We start from the raw sequence: 22766 nt of genomic DNA on the forward strand, positions 1-22766 counted from the left end.
CCGCCAGTACTACCTCCCTTTCTCCGTGGGCAGCAGGCAAGGCTGATGTGAGGTAACGGCGAGGGGGAGTCGCCTCGAACTCCAGCTTGTATCCCTGTGATACTACTTGCAGAACCTAGGGATCCACCTGTGGGCAAGCCCACTGGTCCCTGAAGTTCCCGAGACGCGCCCCCACCGCACCTGTCTCCACCTGTGGAGCTCCAGCGTCATGCGGTGGACTCAGAGGAAGCGGGGGAAGATTTTTGATCCTGGGAACTGGCTGTTCCCTTGTCTCTGTGCAGAAAGGAAGCGCCTTTGACCCGCTTGCTTTTCTGAAACCGAAAGGACTGTACCTGAAAATACGGTGCTTTCTTAGGCTGTGAGGAAACCTGAGGTAAAAAATTTTCTTCCCAGCTGTTGCTGTGGATACGAGGTCCCAGAGACCATCCCCAAACAATTCCTCACCCTTATAAGGCTGAATCTCCATGTGCCGTTTAAAGGCAGCATCACCTGTCCACTGCCGGGTCTCTAATACCCTCCTGGCAGAATGGACATTGCATTAATTCTGGATGCCAGCCGGCAAATATCCCTCTGTGCATCCCTCATATATAAGACGACGTCTTTAATATGCTCTATGTTAGCAAAATAATATCCCTGTCTAGGGTATTAATATTATCTGACAGGGTATCAGACCACGCTGCAGCAGCACTATTTATGCTGAGGCAATTGCAGGTCTCAGTATAGTACCTGAGTGTGTATATACAGACTTCAGGATAGCCTCCTGCTTTTTATCAGCAGGCTCCTTCAAAGTGGCCGTATCCCAAGACGGCAGTGCCACTTTTTTTGACAAACGTGTGAGCGCCTTATCCACCCTAGGGGATATCTCCCAACGTGACCTATCCTCTGGCGGGAAAGGGTACGCCAGCAGTAACTTTTTAGAAATTACCAGTTTCTTATCGGGGGAACCCACGCTCTTTACACACTTCATTCACTCATCTGATGGGGGAACAAAACACTGGCTGCTTTTTCTCCCCAAACATAAAACCCCTTTTATGTGGTACTTGGGTTCATGTCAGAAATGTGTAACACATTTTTCATTGCCGAGATCATGCAATGGATGATCCTAGTGGATTGTGTATATGTCTCAACCTCGTCGACACTGGAGTCAGACTCAGTGTCGACATCTGTGTCTGCCATCTGAGGTAACGGGCGTTTTTTGAGCCCCTGATGGCCTTTGAGACGCCTGGGCAGGCGCGGGCTGAGAAGCCGGCTGTCCCACAGCTGTTACGTCATCCAGCCTTTTATGTAAGGAGTTGACATTGTCGGTTAATACCTTCCACCTATCCATCCACTCTGGTGTCGGCCCCACAGGGGGCGACATCCCATTTATCGGCCTCTGCTCCACCTCCACGTAACCTTCCTCATCCAACATGTCAACACAGCCGTACCGACACCGCACACACACAGGGAATGCTCTGACTGAGGACAGGACCCCACAAAGTCCTTTGGGGAGACAGAGAGAGAGTATGCCAGCACACACCAGAGCGCTATATAATGCAGGGATTAACACTATAACTGAGTGATTTTTCCCCCAATAGCTGCTTGTATACACATATTGCGCCTAAATTTAGTGCCCCCCCCTCTCTTTTTAACCCTTTGAGCCTGAAAACTACAGGGGAGAGCCTGGGGAGCTGTCTTCCAGCTGCACTGTGAAGAAAAAATGGCACCAGTGTGCTGAGGGAGATGGCCCCGCCCCTTTTCCGGCGGACTTCTACCGCTTTTTCTGGAATTCTGGCAGGGGTATTTTTACACCTATATAGCCTTCCTGACTATATATGGTGTAGATTTGCCAGCCAAGGTGTATTATATTGCCCTCAGGGCGCCCCCCCCAGCGCCCTGCACCCATCAGTGACCGGAGTGTGAGGTGTGCATGAGGAGCAATGGCGCACAGCTGCAGTGCTGTGCGCTACCTTGTTGAAGACAGAAGTCTTCTGCCGCCGATTTTCCGGAACACTTCTTGCTTCTGGCTCTGTAAGTGGGCCGGCGGCGCGGCTCCGGGACCGAACATCGAGGTCGGGTCCTGTGTTCGATCCCTCTGGAGCTAATGGTGTCCAGTAGCCTAAGAAGCCCAAGCTACCTCCAGTCAGGTAGGTTCGCTTCTTCTCCCCTTAGTCCCTCGCTGCAGTGAGTCTGTTGCCAGCAGATCTCACTGTAAAATAAAAAACCTAAAATATACTTTCTTTCTAGAAGCTCAGGAGAGCCCCTAGTGTGCATCCAGCTCAGCCGGGCACAAGATTCTAACTGAGGTATGGAGGAGGGTCATAGTGGGAGGAGCCAGTGCACACCAGGTAGTCCTAAAGCTTTCTTTAGTTGTGCCCAGTCTCCTGCGGAGCCGCTATTCCCCATGGTCCTTACGGAGTCCCAGCATCCACTTAGGACGTCAGAGAAAATTCTTATCCCCTGCTGGTGGAAATAAGCTGCCATTACCACCATAATCTTGGTAAATACTCTGGGGGCTGTGGCTAACCCAAAAGGTAGGGCCTGGAACTGAAAATACTGTTGGAGAATAGCGAACCTGAGAAAGCACTGATGGGACAGTGCTATAGGAATGTAGGTAAGCATCCTGTATATCCAGGGATACCATATAATCCCCTGGCTCCATGGCCAAAATGATGGAACGTAAAGTTTCCATATGAAACCGAGGTCCCCAAATGTACTTGATCAGCACTTTGAGATTGAGAATGGGCCGAAAGGACCCATTTGGTTTCTGAACTAGAAACAGGTTGGAGATAAAAAAACCCTGTCCTCGTTGCGCAGGAGGAACTGGAATGACTACTCCTGACTGAAGCAAGTTCTGAACTGCCTCTTGCAAAGCCCTGGCCTTCATCTCTACCGGAGACGGACTGGTACAAAAAAACCTTCGAGGAGAGTGCTTCTTGAAGGCAAAAGCATAACCTAGAGAGATACCGCTTTCTGCACACCCAGGCATCTGTTGTAGACTGCTGCCAGATCTGTGCAAACTGAAGAAGTCGGCCCCCCACCAGCCCAGGCAGCCTCTGCCTTTGCCATCCAAGCTGAAGCCATGGCTGGCCTTATGGCTGACCCAGACAGGGAAAAAGTGGTTTTCAAAAACCATCCACTCTCCTATCCGTGACATCATTAAATGATGTTGAAGGCAAAGGTAATGTAGATTTTCGCACTAATCGAATCACATGCATATCTACTTTAGGAGCCACCTCCCTTTTTAAACAATCCCCAGCTGGAAGAGGATAATTGGAATGCCATTTCTTAGGAATTCTAAACTTCTTATTGGCCATAGCCCAAGCCTCTTCCATGATTTCAGTCAGCTGATCTGACCCTGGAAACTCAGTCTTAACTCTTTTGGGACGTTTAAACACAGGTGCCTTGGTTTTTAACACAGGCTCTGCTGAATCCTTTAAGGAAAGATTAGCTTTTATTGCTTTAATTAACTCAGCTATATCCACTGAGCTGAGACCTCCCTCCGCCTCTTCGTATGCCGAAACAGAGTTTATTGAGCTTTCATCCTCCGATGAATCCTCATCTGAAACATGTGTAGCCTATGAGGATGAAGATTTACTTACCACTGGCTTTCTTTTGAGAGGCTGTTGCTGGAAGTGATAAACCACAATTGGGAAGCTGCATGTCAGGGTTAATCGTGTAACCTATCCCTGGTACAGAATTATCCGTTCAGCTATACGGGATAATGTCTATGCAAACATAGCCCAAGGTGGATCAACCTGCACCTGAATCTGCCTTGTATTTTTCAAGAGACCCTGGTGAAAACTAAAATAATTTGCACACAAACCATCCTGAACCAGGTCCTGAGAGGTTAACCCAGCTTTACAAGACAAACATGATATGAGTGTTGGTGTTGCTGTGAGTGTATCTTCCTCACCTTTGCTGCTCTTAGACATAATAAATAATCAACACTTCCACAGTGTACTACAATTTGTGAGTGTAATCACTTTAAGCTTTTTAAAGTGACCTAGAATTCCGACCCTACCCATGCACCAGCATTGAGGATCAGAATAGGAAAAAACGGACAGAATATATAGTAAAATCAGCAATCACACTAGCAGTCAGTCACATGTTATACATTATTATAATAAGCAATATGAGCACATCATCAACTACAACTACATTCCAAGTATGTAGGAGAACATATTACTGAATCATGTTTAAACAAATCTACCGTATTCAGACGCATAGCGAAAGAAACAACAGTAATAGTATACAAACTCATATGCAAAAGGCAGTTATCTAACTATTCGTACTCAAAAAAGGTAGCTAGACACTTAGTGCTGTATTACCCGAACTCAGTAGAGTGGGATACAGGGAGACTCACCTCGCTTCCAGGACCGTTCAATACGTTAGCGAACGCTGAGTGGATCCAGATGCTACTAGTGTACACTGCTGCTCCATGAACCTATAGTGAACACAGATGCTCAGTGAACACAAACGCACCCGTCACACAGCCGCCTATGCTGTGACTGGGTCCCCTTCGTGTTCAGCGTCTGAGACGGAAGCGGGAAACAGTTCATGGCGGGAGACTCGGAGGAAACTGGTCATGGACTGGGGGAAGGGGCGACCGGGAGAGCGTCTGACTCCCCACTGCTGACATCAACCCTAGGGATCTCGGCCTCATACTATTCCTGGAGCCTATGATCCCTAAGGCCTAGTGCTGGTGCAACCGAGGTGGCAGCCACGTCAGCGACTGGTGGGCTCCTCCCAAAACAGTGCAGCTGTGTCCATATTCCCCTTCTTAGCAGAACCGATGCCTTACCATCTCCCCGTGCTCGGGCCACAGCCTGGTAACGTCTGCTGGACCTGCTAGTATGTCCGACACAGACACCCGCTGAAACAGCACTGTACTCGTGGGTAAGCGTTGTCACGACCCGGCGGAGAGTTGTTGAAGCGACTCTTTCTAAGGTATGTATAAGACGCTTTTTAGTAAGATCACTCAAGAAAAAATAGTAAGATTATAAAAATAAAATAAGAAAGCTTAGGGCTGCTAAAAAACAGCAGCCCACTGACCATGGTCCGGCTCCTGACGCACCAAACAAAATACTGATTTGCCAGAGCCAGGAGGCGGAGATATATGGACAGGCCTGCTGCATGCTGGGAGGCCTAAAAGCTTTGACCGTTTGGTGCAAATCCGCTGTCGCTTCATCATATCCCAAAGTTATATCATGTGGATAACCTGTGGACCCTGCCGGAGAAAATAAGATTTGTACTGTGCGGATATTCTCAGCAAGGGGTGAGTGGGTGGCATGAGGTTTTGTGTGGTGTCTGAGGGATGTGTATGTGAGGCTGAATGCCATTTTAGGGCAAAAGGGAAACATTGGAGATGGTCCTATAGGGCCTATGGAGGGCTTTTAAAGAACTACATGGAGGGGCTTTGAAAGAGTGGGCATTGAGAGTCTGAGTGGTATTTTGGGGTGAGTGGGTACCTTGTGGGGCATGTAGGCATATCTAGAAAGTACATGTGGGCTCTATTCCAAGAGCCTGCAGTGTTTCTCTTTGACTAAAGCATTGCTTATACCTATTACTGATAAGAGTGAAGTGCATCCCTTTGGAAGGTCAGAGTGCTGCACATGCAGCCATTGAATTGTACTGGGTTGCCTGTCACAGATAAAAAAAATAAGAATTTACTCACCGGTAATTCTATTTCTCGTAGTCCGTAGTGGATGCTGGGAACTCCGTAAGGACCATGGGGAATAGACGGGCTCCGCAGGAGACTGGGCACTCTAAAAAAAGATTAGGTACTATCTGGTGTGCACTGGCTCCTCCCTCTATGCCCCTCCTCCAGACCTCAGTTAGGGAAACTGTGCCCGGAAGAGTTGACATTACAAGGAAAGGAAATTTTGAATCCAGGGTAAGACCCATACCAGCCACACCAATCACACCGTACAACTTGTGATAACCTTACCCAGTTAACAGTATGAGCAACAACTGAGCCTCACTCAACGGATGGCTCATAACAATAACCCTTATTTAAGCAATAACTATATACACGTATTGCAGAGAGTCCGCACTTGGGACGGGCGCCCAGCATTCACTACGGACTACGAGAAATAGAATTACCGGTGAGTAAATTCTTATTTTCTCTAACGTCCTAGTGGATGCTGGGAACTCCGTAAGGACCATGGGGATTATACCAAAGCTCCCAAACGGGCGGGAGAGTGCGGATGACTCTGCAGCACCGAATGAGCAAACACAAGGTCCTCCTCAGCCAGGGTATCAAACTTGTAGAACTTTGCAAATGTGTTTGAACCCGACCAAGTAGCAGCTCGGCAAAGCTGTAATGCCGAGACCCCTCGGGCAGCCGCCCAAGAAGAGCCCACCTTCCTTGTGGAATGGGCTTTTACCGATTTTGGATGCGGCAATCCAGCCGCAGAATGAGCCTGCTGAATCGTGCTACAGATCCAGCGAGCAATAGTTTGCTTTGAAGCAGGAGCACCCAGCTTGTTGGGTGCATGCAAGATAAACAGCGAGTCAGTATTCCTGACTCCAGCCGTTCTGGAAACATATATTTTCAAAGCCCTGACTACGTCCAGCAACTTGGAGTCCTCCAAGTCCCGAGTAGCCGCAGGCACCACAATAGGTTGGTTCAAATGAAACGATGACACCACCTTTGGGAGAAATTGGGGACGAGTCCTCAATTCTGCCCTGTCCATATGGAAGATCAGATAAGGGCTTTTACATGACAAAGCCGCCAATTCCGACACACGCCTAGCGGATGCTAAGGCCAACAGCATGACCACTTTCCACGTGAGATACTTTAGTTCCACGGTCTTAAGTGGCTCAAACCAGTGGGTTTTCAGGAAATCCAACACAACGTTAAGATCCCAGGGTGCCACTGGTGGCACAAAAGGGGGCTGAATATGCAGCACTCCCTTAACAAATGTCTGAACCTCAGGCAGTGAAGCCAGTTCTTTTTGAAAGAAAATGGATAGGGCCGAAATCTGGACCTTTATGGACCCCAATTTTAGGCCCATAGTCACCCCTGACTGTAGAAAGTGCAGGAATCGACCCAGCTGGAATTCCTCTGTAGGGGCCTTCCTGGCCTCACACCAAGCAACATACTTCCGCCATATACGGTGATAATGGTTTGCTGTCACGTCTTTCCTAGCTTTTATCAGCGTAGGAATAACTTCATCCGGAATGCCTTTTTCCGCTAGGATTCGGCGTTCAAACGCCATGCCGTCAAACGCAGCCGCGGTAAGTCTTGGAACAGACAGGGCCCTTGTTGCAGCAAGTCCTGTCTGAGAGGCAGAGGCCATGGGTCCTCTGTGCGCATTTCTTGCAGTTCCGGGTACCAAGTCCTTCTTGGCCAGTCCGGAACAATGAGTATTGTTCTTATTCCTCTTTCTTACTATTCTCAGTACTTTTGGTATGAGAGGAAGAGGAGGAAACACATATACCGACTGGTACACCCACGGTGTCACTAGGGCGTCCACAGCTATCGCCTGAGGGTCCCTTGACCTGGCGCAATATCTTTTAAGCTTTTTGTTGAGGCGGGACGCCATCATGTCCACCTGTGGCAGTTCCCATCGGTTTGCAATCAGTTGGAAGACTTCCTGATGAAGTCCCCATTCTCCCGGGTGGAGGTCGTGTCTGCTGAGGAAGTCTGCTTCCCAGTTGTCCACTCCCGGAATGAACACTGCCGACAGTGCTTGCACGTGATTCTCCGCCTATCGAAGAATCTTTGTGGCTTCCGCCATTGCCATCCTGCTTCTTGTGCCGCCCTGGCGGTTTACTTGGGCGACCGCCGTGATATTGTCTGACTGAATCAGCACTGGCCGGTTTCGAAGCAGGGGCTCTGCTTGACTCAGGGCGTTGTAAATGGCCCTTAATTCCAGTATATTTATGTGTAGAGAAGTCTCCAGACTTGACCACAGTCCTTGGAAGTTTCTTCCCTGAGTGACTGCCCCCCACCCTCGGAGGCTTGCATCCGTGGTCACCAGGACCCAGTCCTGTATGCCGAACCTGCGGCCCTCGAGAAGGTGAGCACTATGCAGCCACCACAGAAGAGACACCCTGGCCCTGGGGGACAGGGTGATCAGCCGATGCATCTGAAGATGCGATCCGGACCACTTGTCCAACAGATCCCACTGAAAGATCCTTGCATGGAACCTGCCGAAGGGAATGTCTTCGTATGAAGCCACCATCTCTCCCAGGACTCGCGTGCAGTGATGCACCGATACCTGTTTTGGTTTCAGGAGGTCCCTAACCAGAGATGCTAATTCCTGGGCCTTCTCCACCGGGAGAAACACCTTCTTCTGTTCTGTGCCTAGAATCATGCCCAGGAAAAGCAGACGCGTCGTAGGAATCAGCTGCTACTTTGAAACATTCAGAATCCAGCCGTGCTGTAGTAACACTTCCTGAGAGAGTGTTACGCTGATCAACAACTGCTCCCTGGACCTCGCCTTTATGAGGAGATCGTCCAAGTACGGGATAATTATAACTCCCTTCTGCCGAAGGAGTATCATCATTTCAGCCATTACCTTGGTAAATATCCTCGGTGCCGTGGACAGGCCAAACGGCAACGTCTGGAACTGGTAATGACAGTCCTGTACCACAAATCTGAGGTACTCCTGGTGAGGTGGGTAAATGGGGACATGCAAGTAAGCATCTTTGATGTCCAGCGACACCATAAAATCCCCTTCTTCCAGGCATGCAATAACCGCTCTGAGCGATTCCATTTTGAACTTGAATTTCTTTATATAAGTGTTCAAGGACTTTAGATTCACGAATGGGTCTCACCGAACCGTCCGGTTTCGGTACCACAAACATTGTGGAATAGTAACCCCTTCCCTGTTGAAGGAGGGGGACCCTGACAATCACTTGCTGGAGGTACAGCTTGTGAATTGCCGCCAGCACTACCTCCCTTTCCATGGGGGAAGCCGGCAAGGCTGATTTTAGGTAACGGCGGGGGGGAGTCACTTCGAATTCCAGCTTGTATCCCTGAGATACAATTTGTATAGCCCAAAGATCCACCTGTGAACGAATCCACTGGCTGCTGAAGTTTAGGAGACGCGCCCCCACCGCACCTGGCTCCGCCTGTGGAGCCCCAACGTCATGCGGTGGACTTAGTGGAAGCAGGGGAGGACTTTTGTTCCTGGGAACTTGCTGCATGGTGCAGCTTCTTACCTCTACCCCTGCCTTTGGCAAGAAAGGATGCACGCCTGACCCTCTTGCCTTTTTGGGAACGAAAGGACTGCATTTGATAATACGGTGCTTTCTTAGGCTGTGAGGAAACCTGAGGCAAGAAAGTGGACTTTCCAGCTGTCGCTGTAGACACGAGGTCCGACAGACCGTCCCCAAACAACTCCTCACCCTTATAAGGCAAAACCTCCATGTGTTTTTTAGAATCAGCATCTCCTGTCCATTGCCGAGTCCATAAGACCCTCCTGGCAGAAATGGACATAGCATTAATTCTAGAGCCCAACAGGCAAATGTCCCTCTGAGCATCTTGCATATATAAGACGACGTCTTTGATATGGCCCAGGGTTAGCAAAACAGTATCTCTGTTGAGGGAATCTATGTCGTCTAACAGAGTATCTGTCCACGCAGCTACAGCACTACACATCCAGGCTGAAGCAATAGCAGGTCTCAGTAGAGTACCAGAGTGTGTATACACTGACTTCAGGATAGCTTCCTGCTTTCTATCCGCAGGCTCCTTTAAGGCGGCCGTATCCTGAGACGGCAGGGCCACCTTTTTAGATAAGCGTGTCAGCGCCTTGTCCACCCTAGGGGATGTTTCCCAACGTAACCTGTCCGTTGGCGGGAAAGGGTACGCCATCAGTAACCTCTTAGAAATCACTAATTTCTTATCAGGGGAACTCCATGCTTCTTCACACAATTCATTTAATTCATCAGATGGGGGAAAAGTCACTGGCTGTTTTTTCTCCCCAAACATATAAACCCTCTTGGTATTAACCGGGTTACTCTCAGAAATGTGTAATACATCTTTCATTGCAATAATCATGTATCGGATGGACTTGGTCATTTTAGACTGTAAATGTGCCTCATCATCGTCGACACTGGAGTCGGACTCCGTGTCGGCATCTGTGTCAACCATCTGAGATAGAGGGCGTTTATGAGCCCCTGACGGCTTCTGAGACGCCTGGGCAGGCGCGGGCTGAGACCCCGGCTGTCCCAAGGCTGCAGCATCATCAAACCTTTTATGTAAGGAGTTTACATTGTCATTTAAGACCTTCCACATATCCATCCAATCAGGTGTCGGCCCCGACGGGGGCGATACCACACTTATCTGCCCTTGCTCCGCCTCCACGTAACCTTCCGCATCAAACATGTCGACACAGCTGTACCGACACACCGCACACACACAGGGAATGCTCAGACTGAGGACAGGACCCCACAAAGTCCTTTGGGGAGACAGAGAGAGAGTATGCCAGCACACACCACAGCGCTATATAACACAGGGATTTTCACTGCTAATAAGTGATTTTCCCAATAGCTGCTTTTTTGTATTGATTTTGCGCCTAAATTTATGTGCCCCCCCTCTCTTTTTAACCCGTCTTGTACCTGGATACTGCAGGGGAGAGCCTGGGGAGCTGCTTCCAGCGGAGCTGTGAAGGGAAAATGGCGCTGGTGTGCTGAGGAAGAAGGCCCCGCCCCCTCAGTGGCGGGCTTCTGTCCCGCATTTCATGTAAAAAATGGCGGTTTTTTTTACATATATACAGTGCTAGACTGTATATATGTATGTTTTTGTGCCAAAGGTACCTCAATTGCAGCCCAGGGCGCCCCCCCCCCCCCCCTGCACCCTACAGTGACCGGAGTGTGTAAGTGTGCTGGCAGCAATGGCGCACAGCTGCGGTGCTGTGCGCTACTTTAATGAAGACAGGAGTCTTCAGACGCCGATTTCGTTGTCTTCCAGCTTCTGTTCTTCTGGTTCTGCAAGGGGGACGGCGGCGCGGCTCCGGGAACGGACGATCGAGGACAGGTGCCTGTGTTCGAACCCTCTGGAGCTAATGGTGTCCAGTAGCCTAAGAAGCACAAGCTAGCTGCAAGCAGGTAGGTTTGCTTCTCTCCCCTTAGTCCCACGTAGCAGTGAGTCTGTTGCCAGCAGAAGCTCACTGAAAATAAAAAACCTAATAAATACTTTCTTTTCTAGTAAGCTCAGGAGAGCCCACTAGGAGCACCCAGCTCTGGCCGGGCACAGATTCTAACTGATGTCTGGAGGAGGGGCATAGAGGAAGGAGCCAGTGCACACCAGATAGTACCTAATCTTTTTTTTAGAGTGCCCAGTCTCCTGCGGAGCCCGTCTATTCCCCATGGTCCTTACGGAGTTCCCAGCATCCACTGGGACGTCAGAGAAAATAAAAAAGTGAATAGTGGGTTACTATAGGTTACAGCGCCTTTCCCTGTGCACCAGTATCATATTTTAGAATGATTTGGTCGCTCTGTGGCACTTTTTTATTGCTACAGATGAAGATGTAATAGTGCTGCACAGAGCGGGCACTTTTTGCAATGTCCATTCATTTACAAATACAAATAAGTTACATTTGCTGTATAAAATCTCTAATGCTTGCTTTACTCCTGGGGAAATAGAGTAATAAATAGCCTAAACAATTGGCACAAGTGTTTTCCATTTATATGTGCTTAGACCTTTCCCTGTTTTCTGAGAAGTCCCTAACCCTACTGATGTCTCATAGTCACAGAGCAATCCCGCTCCCATCAGAACTGGCTAGTTGTAGCTACAAGGACAATCCAGTGAGTACAAAATAAAAACCAAAGTTACTCAGGTTTCACGGATGCAAATAAATTCTGAGTCACACTTTCTAGAAAAATATTATTTTGGTTCTGGAAGCATAAAAGTTACAACATTTGTTCGCTTAGCTGGAAAACCCCCTCCACCCCAACACAGGTTAGTTAGATACGAGACATGCAGCCAAACAGCTTTTCCTAGGGTAACCAGAAATCTATAGTGATGCAATCACCATTTCTTTCAGCTGAAATCATCAGTAATGAGGTGATTGTTCTCCCTCCGTTCCCCATTCTGTATAGTCAAAGTTTCTTAAAAAGAAAAGTCAATGCACCTGAAGATATCAGGGCTTTCTCCAACGTTTGTACTTTTTCAGATATTGCATTGAGAAGTTGACCTGGGGCTTCATATGAAGAAGGGAGGCCGTACTTGAACACGTAGAGAGCACGGTAAGGCTGTGATACCATTTAAGTAGACAGAAAGAAGAGATTGCTAACTATGATCTTTATTCACATAAAAAAAAATATATACATCTAGTCGTCATAGGAACGCCTATGAATTACTTTAATATGGGCAAAATCATTATTCTTAAATATGAATCTGTACGTTAAGACATGTCTCGCAGTCAACTGATAAGATTTCGTATAATGGTATATGGTGCCAATACTGGAAAACAAAAAAGGTAAATCGGTTCCGATGATAAAAAAATATCTGTTGGTTGACTCTGAATGACTGAAATTAATAGTAACCAATACCATTGCCCACCAGGATCCTTTGTATCATTTGCTGCTGATATAGTCACATGACATGGCTTTAGAAGGGACCACTATAGTCTTGGTGCTATAAAAGGTATCACAGCCTGCTGTAAGTCTCTTTGCAGTGGTAAGAAGTTTGTACTAAAGGTTAATGACAACACAAGCTTCCTGAATTTCTTCTTCATCTTCATCCTCTCCATTTAGGAGACCTCTAGCTTCCGGGGTTTGTGTGTTTTGAGGCCACTCATTTGCTTCTCTAAGGCACCCAGGGTTCACAATGTAACGATAGTCGCTATTGACTGCTGCCGCGCCACATGGCTGTGAAGTGTCCGCACAGCAGTCGTCCTCGTCATTAAAAGCAGAGTGCAAAATAGAGTCTGCTGCGGAGGCTCCACAGGTCTCCGTGAGGTTTACATACAGTGGGTCTTGACTAGCCGATAGCATGGACAGACGTCCCCAAATAGCTTCCAGGTGTCTTTTCAGGTCCGAAAAGCAGGGTCTCCGCTTGGGGTCAGTGATCCAGCACTGACACATCATCTCGTACCTGCAAAAAGACACATTAGACTTACTAACATTCAAAAAGCCAATACTAGGACAAGCCAATAAGACTGTAATACACAGCTATGTGATATATATATATATATATATATTTTACAATCTGCTTTTAATCACAGTGGCAGTGCTAAATGCTGGTGATTGTCATGGTTTATTTCCTCAGACTGCTACTAATAATTTAGAATTTTACACTGTATCATGGCAACCACAGTCAATTGCTACATGGTGCAGTGAGCAGATAGGCTTTGAAAAGCCCATCCTAGCTTTATCCGCTCTGTGAACTATACCCGTCTTTCACCTCCTCCTCCGTCTACATTCACATGGCATGCTAAGGACTGTGAACCTGTCTCTGTGTAACTGGCAGTCACATTTTGTAATGTTCGGAGCGATTTTGATAAGGAGATGATAATTTGTAGAAGGACAACTAAAAAAAGGAATACTTAAAAAGGGGATGTGGTCAAAATCCCGACAAGGTCGACATACCGACATGGTCAAAATACCGAAAAGGTCAAAGTACCGGCATTTAAAATGTCGACGGGTCTAAAGTCTACATGATTTTTTTTCACTGAAACCGAGTTGTTCATACTTTACCATCCCAGTGGACCTGCAGGGGGAATATAATAGTGTGCCCAAAGCTGCGAGGGGACGCTGTACACTTACACGGTGTCCATGTCGACCTATGACGACATACATACCAAAAAACACAATAAAAAACTCGTGTCAACTTTTTGAACTGTCGACATTTTAAATGTCGGAATTTTAACCTTGTTGGTATTTAGACATTGTTGGGATTTTGGCCATCGGTCAATCGTTGTCAGGATTTTGACCGTAGGTATTTCATACTAAACCCCTTAAAAAGTACTTAGCTTGCTATATATAGAAAAATAAAAACCTATGTGATACAACATCATTACATTTGTGGGAGGAGCTAGGATGACAATATTAAGCTCCTCCCACTTTTGTGTTGACTGAAGAGTACACACGATCAGAAACTAGAGAAGGACACAAGGACTGGCACAAAAAAAAAAAAGAAGTTACATAAAACAGGGATATCCAAGTAAAAGATTAATAGCAAAAACGGATTATAAATAATTCTTATTAAATACTAATTTACATTTTTTACTACAAAAAAACGAGTTTTATGGTAAGAACTTACCCTTGTTAAAACTCTTTGTGCGAGGTACACTGGGCTCCACAAGTCTGGACAATGGGGTGTAGAGTAGGATCTTGATCCGAGGTACCAACAGGCTCAAAGCTTTGACTGTTCCCAGAATGCACAGCGCCGCCTCCTATATCACCCCGCCTCCCAGCACAGGAGCTCAGTTTAATTAACCAGCCCAATGCAGTAGCAGGAAAAGAGACGACAACGGTTAGTAGCCACATACACCACACTCTCACGACAAGAGAAGTGTCAGCGGCTAATGCCATATCAACCCAAAGAAGCTAAGTGTGTCAGGGTGGGCGCCTTGTGGAGCCCAGTGTACCTCGCAGAAAGAGTTTTAAGAAAGGTAAGTTCTTACCATAAAACTCGTTTTCTGCTGCGGGGTACACTGGGCTCCACAAGTCTGGACAATGGGGATGTCCTAAAGCAGTTCCTTATGGGAGGGGACGCACTGTAGCGGGCACAAGAACCCGGCGTCCAAAGGAAGCGTCCTGGGAAGCGGCAGTATCGAAGGCATAGAACCTTATGAACGTGTTCCCGGAGGACCACGTAGCCGCCTTGCACAACTGATCAAGGGTCGCACCACGTTGGGCCGCCCAAGAAGGTCCAACAGACCGAGTAGAATGGGCCGTAATGTGAACAGGAGCTGACAGACCAGCCTTCACATAAGCATGCGCAATCACCATTCTAATCCACCTGGCCAGGGTCTGCTTGTGAGCAGGCCAGCCACGTTTGTGAAATCCAAACAAAACAAAGAGAATCAGACTTTCGAATAGAAGCAGTTCTCTTCACATAGATACGGAGAGCACGTACCACATCCAAAGACCGCTCTTTGGGAGACAAATCAGGAGAGACAAAAGCTGGAACCACAATCTCCTTATTAAGGTGGAACGAAGAAACCACCTTAGGTAAATATCCAGGACGAGTCCTAAGAACCGCCCGGTCACGGTGAAAAATCAGATATGGGGAACTACAAGACAAGGCACCCAAATCCGACACTCTTCTAGCAGAGGCAATAGCCAGCAAGAACACCACCTTAAGGGAAAGCCACTTAAGGTCAGCTGAACCAAGAGGTTCAAATGGAGGCTCCTGCAACGCCTCCAAAACCACCCACAAGTCCCAAGGAGCCACAGGCGGGACATAGGGAGGTTGTATACGCAACACACCCTGAGTGAAAGTATGAACATCAGGTAAAGTCGCATTTTTTCTCTGAAACCACACCGACAAGGCAGAAATATGAACCTTGAGGGAGGCCAGACGCAGGCCTAAATCTAGGCCCTGCTGTAGAAAAGCCAAAAGTTTGGCTGTACTAAACTTGGAAGCGTCATAATGGTTAGATGCGCACCAAAGTAGGAATGCCAGACCCGATGGTAAATCCGAGCAGAGGCCGGTTTCCGGGCCCACAACATAGTTTTAATGACCTCTTCAGAAAAACCCTTAGCTCTTAAGACGGAAACTTCAAGCGCCACGCCGTCAAAGACAGCCGGGCTAGGTCCTGGTAGACACAGGGGCCCTGAACGAGGAGGTCTGGGCGTTGTGGAAGTAGAAGTGGACGCTCTGACGATAGGCCTTGCAGGTCTGAGAACCAGTGCCGTCTGGGCCACGCCGAAGCTATGAGAAGCAGATTTCCTTTTTCTTACTTTAACTTCCGAATTACCCTGGGCAGGAGTGACACCGGAGGGAACACGTACGGCAGCCAAAACCTCCACTGCACTGCCAGCGCATCCACGAATGCTGCTTGAGGATCCTTTGTCCTTGCTCCGAAGACCGGTACCTTGTGATTGTGTCGAGACGCCATCAGATCCACATCTGGAAGACCCCACCTTTCCACAAGGAGTTGAAACACTTTTGGATGGAGGCCCCACTCGCCGGCATGCACGTCATGACGACTGAGAATGTCCGCTTCCCAATTCAGGACTCCCGGAATGAATATTGCCGGTAGATGGCGTTCTGCCCAACGTAGAATCCGTGAGGCTTCCTTCATTGCCAAACGGCTTCAAGTGCCACCTTGATGATTTATGTAAGCCACTGTGGTGGCGTTGTCCGACTGTACTTGAACAGGACGGTTCTGAATCAAATGCTGGGCTAGGTTCAACGCATTGAAGACCGCCCGCAATTCCAGAATGTTGATCGAGAGGAGAGATTCCTCCTTGGTCCACAGACCCTGCAAAGAGTGCTGCTCCAGCACCGAGCCCCAACCTCTTAGACTGGCATCTGTCGTCAACAGGACCCAGTTGGATACCCAGAAGGGATGGACTCTGCACAATTGTCGGTCCTGGAGCCACCAGAGCAGCGACAGACGGACCTCCGGAGTCAAAGAGATAATTTCAGACCTGATCCGGTGAGGCAGGCCGTCCCACTTGGCTAGAATCAGCTTCTGGAGGGGGCGAGAATGGAATTGAGCATACTCCACCATGTCGAATGCTGATACCATGAGGCCCAGCACCTGCATTGCCGAATGTATCGACACTTGCGGACGAGAAAGGAAGCAACGAATCCTGTCCTGAAGTTTCAGGACTTTCTCCTGAGACAAGAACAACCTCTGGTTGTGAGTGTCCAACAGCGCTCCCAGATGCACCATGCTCTGAGCAGGGACCAGGGAGGATTTCTTCCAGTTGATGAGCCACCCGTGGGCTTGTAGAAACCGGACCGTCATATCCAAATGACGCAGGAGAAGATCTGGGGAATTTGCCAGAATTAACAAGTCGTCCAGATACAGCAGTATCCTGACCCCTTGACGGCGGAGTACCACCGTCATCACCGCCATAACTTTGGTGAAGACTCGCGGAGCCGTTGTTAAACCAAAAGGTAACGCCCGAAACTGGTAATGGAGGTTGCCAATAGCGAACCTCAGGTATTGTTGATGTGACACTGCTATAGGAATATGCAGGTAAGCATCCTGTATGTCCAGGGAGACCATGTGGTCCCCAGGTTCCAAGGCCAGAACTATAGAGCGAAGGGTTTCCATACGGAACTTGGAAACCTTTACAAACTTGTTCAGTGCCTTGAGGTTGAGAATGGGCCGGGAGGACCCATTCGGTTTCGGGACTAGAAACAGCGGAGAATAGTACCCCCGGCCCCTCTGAGCAAGAGGCACCTGTACTACGACTCCTGTATCCAGGAGGGTCTGTACCACCGAATGCAGAGTGTTTGCCTTTGTCTGGTCCGACGGGACGTCTGTCTGGCAAAATCGATGAGGGGGTCGGTTTTTGAAGGCTATGGCGTAACCTCGAGTGACGACTTCCCGTACCCAGGCATCTGAAGTGGTCTTCAACCATTCCTGGGTATACCCTAGAAGTCGGCCCCCCACCCTGGGATCCCCCAGGGGGAGGCCCATCCCGTCATGCGGCAGGCTTATCGGTCTTGGCTGCTGGCTGACGGGCAGCCCAGGCTCTTTTGGGCTTCGGCTTACCAGGTTTGGAAGTGCGGGCCTACTTATGGTACGCCTGACCTTTTGCTTTACCTGAGGGACGAAAGAGGCGAAAGGACGTGCCTTTGGCCTTCGACACAGAAGGAGCTGTATTAGGCAGACAGGCAGTTTTGGCAGTAGCCAAGTCAGCCACTATCTTATTTAAGTCCTCCCCAAACAGAATATCCCCCTTGAAAGGGAGTACCTCCAGGGTTTTTCTAGAGTCCAGATCCACAGACCAGGATCTCAGCCACAATATTCTGCGAGCCATGACTGACGTAGTAGAGGCCTTGGCTGCTAGGATACCGGCATCAGAAGCCGCCTCTTTAATATAGCGAGAAGCTGTGACAATATATGACAAGCATTGTCTAGCATGGTCAGAGGAGATTTCAGCTTCCAACTCCAAGGCCCATGCTTCAATAGCCTCTGCCGCCCATGTAGCTGCAATAGTGGGCCTTTGTGCAGCACCCGTGAGGGTGTAAATCGCTTTTAGACAACCCTCGACACATTTATCCGTAGGCTCTTTTAGAGACGTGACGGTAGTGACAGATAGAGCTGAGGAAACCACCATCCTAGCCACATGTGAGTCTACTGGAGGAGGCGTTTCCCAATTCTTAGACCGCTCTGACGTGAGGGGATAGCGAGCCAGCATCTTCTTTTGAGGCACAAACTTCGTACCGGGGCTTTGCCAGAGTTCCTGACGTATATCCACTAGGTGGTCAGAGTGAGGTAAAACTTGTTTTAATCACCTTCTGACGCTTGAACCTATCTGATTTCTTAGGAGGAACGGATGGCTCGGGATCATCCGTAATCTGCAGAATTAACTTAATAGCCTCCAAAAGATCAGGAACATCCACGTGAACTACCCTCCCCATCATCCGTATCCGAGTCAGAACCTGTGGGGTCAGTGTTTGTGCTGTCTTCATCAGACGAGGTGTCAGTGACAGCAGTGGATTGTGAGGAGACGAGCGCTCGCTTAGAGGACTTCTTGGACTTAGGCGAGCGATGGTCTGACTTTTTAGTAGTCAGGGACTGGTTCAACTTCTTTAATGGAGCAGATAAATCGTCAGCCCACGGCGGGTTAGCTGCAGGGACCACATACGGTTGTACCGGCATTGGGGGTCCCATAGGGGGTGTTAGTTTATGAACTAGCGTATGCAGAAGCGTGGAAAAAGCGGCCCACGGTGGGTCAGTATGTGCCTCCGTTGCCACAGTCCCACTGGGGGGCAAGGAGCCCCCAGAACCAGAGCCCACAGCTGCTATATTCTCCCCATATGTGCCTGTGGCTTCAGCAACACCAGCAGTGTGTTCCGCCCCAGAACCGTTACCCTCAGAAGCAGACATGATATAACTTGCAGTATGAGGTAACACAGTACAATTATTAGCAGCACTATATCCCTAAACCCAAACCCCTGCGCAGTGTAGTCAGCACCAGCAGAGATAAAGGAGAGATATGGTGACTAAATCACAGAGAAAAATACGTAATACAGTATATCTTTGTGAAAATCCTATATTAAATAACACCTGACGCACCAAGCCCCCTCAGGTTATAGAATATAGGGATAGCAAGTTGAGTGAAAGACACGAGATGGACAACACTCAGCTATCAATGCACACACAAATAGTCACAGTTTGTACAATGCAGAGGTTATTACAGACAATAATACTGCACTGGACTAGCTTACACAGCTATATAGTCAATAGATATAACACTACACAGTAAGAAACTGGATGTATATCACAGGGTAATTGTACTATAAACCCCTGACTAAATGCACTCTTTCTTAACTAACACTGACTAAAAAGGCAGGTAGAATACTTAAGTGTCATGTAAAGTCACAGCACTGACAACCAGGCGGCTTTACATAGGAGGATTTGCCCAAGCAGTCCCAAGAACAGTGAACTGAGGAGTAATGGCGCCGCAGACACTGACAGGGAGTAAGGAAAAGACAGAGATGCAGCTCCAGGGCGGGAACACTTGCTGGAAATGGCGCACTGGGGGTGGGGGAGGGGCTTCAGGTCTAAGCCTTATCCCCCTTGCTGGCAAAACCACCGGGTACTGTGGGCGATATTAAAATCGGTTTTAAGAGAAAACCTGACCTGCGGCCATGCCCTGGTGATCTAGTGGGATCACCTGTATCCACAGTGTCCACCGCCAGCGCGCGCGGCCCGCCTCCCACTGACCGCGCCGGATCGCGATAAAGACCGGGTCCCGTGTGCGGGACCCACTTACCACCTCCCGAAGCACGGCCACGCGATCCTGGAGAGCCCCAGCCGTGTGTGTCTAACATGAAGAAAACCCGGAGCCTCCGCTGTAGGTACCCGGCAACCAGGGCTCGGGAGTGTACAGCGCCGCTGGGGAGAGCTGGAGCTGCAGCAGTGAATGTCACAAGACATTTACCACCGCTGCTGCCCTTGAAGTCTTCACTTTTTACCTCATAAAGAGCTTTTCTCAGGGCTGCTTGGAGCAGCCCCTCTGTTCAGTGCCTGCTTACTGCAGCACCAACTGACAAACTGAGCTCCTGTGCTGGGAGGCGGGGTGATATAGGAGGCAGCGCTGTGCATTCTGGGGAACAGTCAAAGCTTTGAGCCAGTTGGTGCCTCGGATCAAGATCCTACTCTACACCCCATTGTCCAGACTTGTGGAGCCCAGTGTACCCCCCAGCAGAAAATCAAAAATCAGATGTCAGCGCATGTTTTCCATATCTCCTAGTGGGTTGCACAGGTGTATTTATTCCTAGCTGGTACATTTTAAAAGATCCACAGGTGGTGCTAATTATTTTACTTACGATACTGAAGGAGATCTGCAAAATAAGCACACTAAAGGGGGGTACTCACAGAGAGATCCATGCTTAAAATCTAAATCACTCGTGTGTAGCCCCCTCAGCGATAGCGATGCGCAGCCCCGCGCATCGCTATTGCTGGTGTTAGATTGGCCTGCCGTGCAGGCCAATCTAGCACATCGCTCATTTCACCCGCTGGGTGAAATGAGCGCCCCCCCGGTCTCCCCCCGCACGCTCAGCACACATCGCGCTGTGCTGAGCGGCGGGAGAGATGTGTGCTGAGCGGTTCGCTCAGCACACATCTCTCCCGTGTATAGGGCCCCTTAGGGACTTCCAAGGACTAGAGCTGGAAAACACTGTATTAAACTGCCAAAGGCATCAATAGCTATAATACAACTTAGACAGACTGCAAGCCAATGAATCAATACTTTGCACACTATTCTTCTTTACTTTACCAAAAAAAAAAAAAACAATTTTATAACCCAAATCACATTGGCTTCCTATCGTATTCCTTTATAATCAGTGTTTAACCTTTACAAAGGCAACAAAATATTTGCTGAGCATACAGATAGAGCCACGGTTATCTTGGCTTCTTTGCTGCGCCTAGGCACACCATTATTTATTTATTACCAGTTATTTATATAGCGCACACATATTCCGCAGCGCTGTACAGAGAATATTTTTGTCCATTCACATCAGTCTCTGCCCCAGTGAAGCTTACAATCTATATTCCCTATCACATGTACACACAGACACATTCACGCTAGGGTTAATTTTGTTGGGATCCAATTAACCTACAGTACCAGTATATTTTTGGATTGTGGGAGGAAACCAGAGTACCCGGAGGAAACCCACGCAAATACGGGGAGAATATACAAACTCCACACAGTTAGGGCCATGGTGGGAATCTAACCTATGACCTCAGTGCTGTGAGGCAGTAATGCTAACCACTACACCATTCGTGCTGCCCCATCATGGTTTATTAACATAAACCCTTCATATATTGTTCTCAGATGCAATACAATACAGAGAAAAATACAGCAGGGTATTAAGTCTGACTGCCCTGGCTCAATTAATCCTATTAAAGGCCAAGATAAACATGACTCCATCTGTATTATAGATATGTTTTTGGTGCATAGCCACAACACCTTGTTTGCATCACTGTATTTTTCAACACTATGGGGGGAATAAGTGGTTTCAGGGAGATCTGTACGGCGCCCCGTTGAGGGGGCGTGTCACATTCTGCCAAAGGGGCGTGTATATCTCCACCTATGGGCGTATCTATTGTCACTCAGGGGCGTGTCCTGCAGTGGCAGATGAAACCTAACGTACAAAGCGCACACCAACATCACAGCTACATTACACGGCAGGGCTACACACCGACATGACAGCTACATTACACGGCAGGGCTACACACCAACATCACAGCTACATTACACGGCAGGGCTACACACCAACATCACAGCTACATTACACAGCAGGGCTACACACAGACATGACAGCTACATTACATGGCAGGGCTACACACAGACATCACAGCTACATTACACAGCAGGGCTACACACCAACATGACAGCTACATTACACGGCAGGGCTACACACAGACATGACAGCTACATTACACAGCAGGGCTACACACCGACATCACAGCTACATTACACGGCAGGGCTACACACAGACATGACAGCTACATTACACGGCAGGGCTACACACCGACATCACAGCTACATTACACAGCAGGGCTACACACCGACATCACAGCTACATTACACAGCAGGGCTACACACCGACATCACAGCTACATTACACAGCAGGGCTACACACCAACATCACAGCTACATTACACAGCAGGGCTACACACCGACATGACAGCTACATTACACGGCAGGGCTACACACCGACATCACAGCTACATTACACAGCAGGGATACACACCGACATCACAGCTACATTACACAGCAGGGCTACACACCGACATCACAGCTACATTACACGGCAGGGCTACACACCGACATCACAGCTACATTACACGGCAGGGATACACACCGACATCACAGCTACATTACGAGGCAGGGCTACATAGTGCATACTGACATCACATAGTATAGTGAGGTGATACGTGTGCGTAGATCGATAGATATAGATAGGAAGGAGGAACATCCAGCTAGCACTGCAGCAGGGTATAATGATGACTGAGTGAAAACCTCTTCATGTCTCTGCCTCACCCCTCCGCCCATAGCAGTGTTCTCAGCCCCCCTCTTCATGTCTCTGCCTCACCCCTCCGCCCATAGCAGTGTTGTCAGCCCCCCTCTCCATGTCTCTGCCTCACCCCTCCGCCCATAGCAGTGTTGTCAGCCCCCCTCTCCATGTC

The 22766-nt window shown here is 48.7% G+C and overlaps 1 protein-coding gene across 1 annotated transcript in view; it reads right to left on the reverse strand.

Moving 5' to 3' along the window:
• Nucleotides 1-11804: 11804 nt before the first annotated feature.
• Nucleotides 11805-22766, reverse strand: part of TYRO3 (TYRO3 protein tyrosine kinase) — a 455756-nt gene continuing 444794 nt past the window's right edge. The window contains exon 19 of the mRNA XM_063947918.1: nucleotides 11805-13030. Within this exon, the coding sequence (XP_063803988.1) occupies nucleotides 12628-13030 (403 nt within the window). The 3' untranslated portion in view covers nucleotides 11805-12627. The remainder of the gene's footprint in view (nucleotides 13031-22766) is intronic.

This window comes from Pseudophryne corroboree, chromosome 12, assembly GCF_028390025.1.
Source record: "Pseudophryne corroboree isolate aPseCor3 chromosome 12, aPseCor3.hap2, whole genome shotgun sequence".
Lineage (NCBI taxonomy): Eukaryota > Metazoa > Chordata > Amphibia > Anura > Myobatrachidae > Pseudophryne > Pseudophryne corroboree.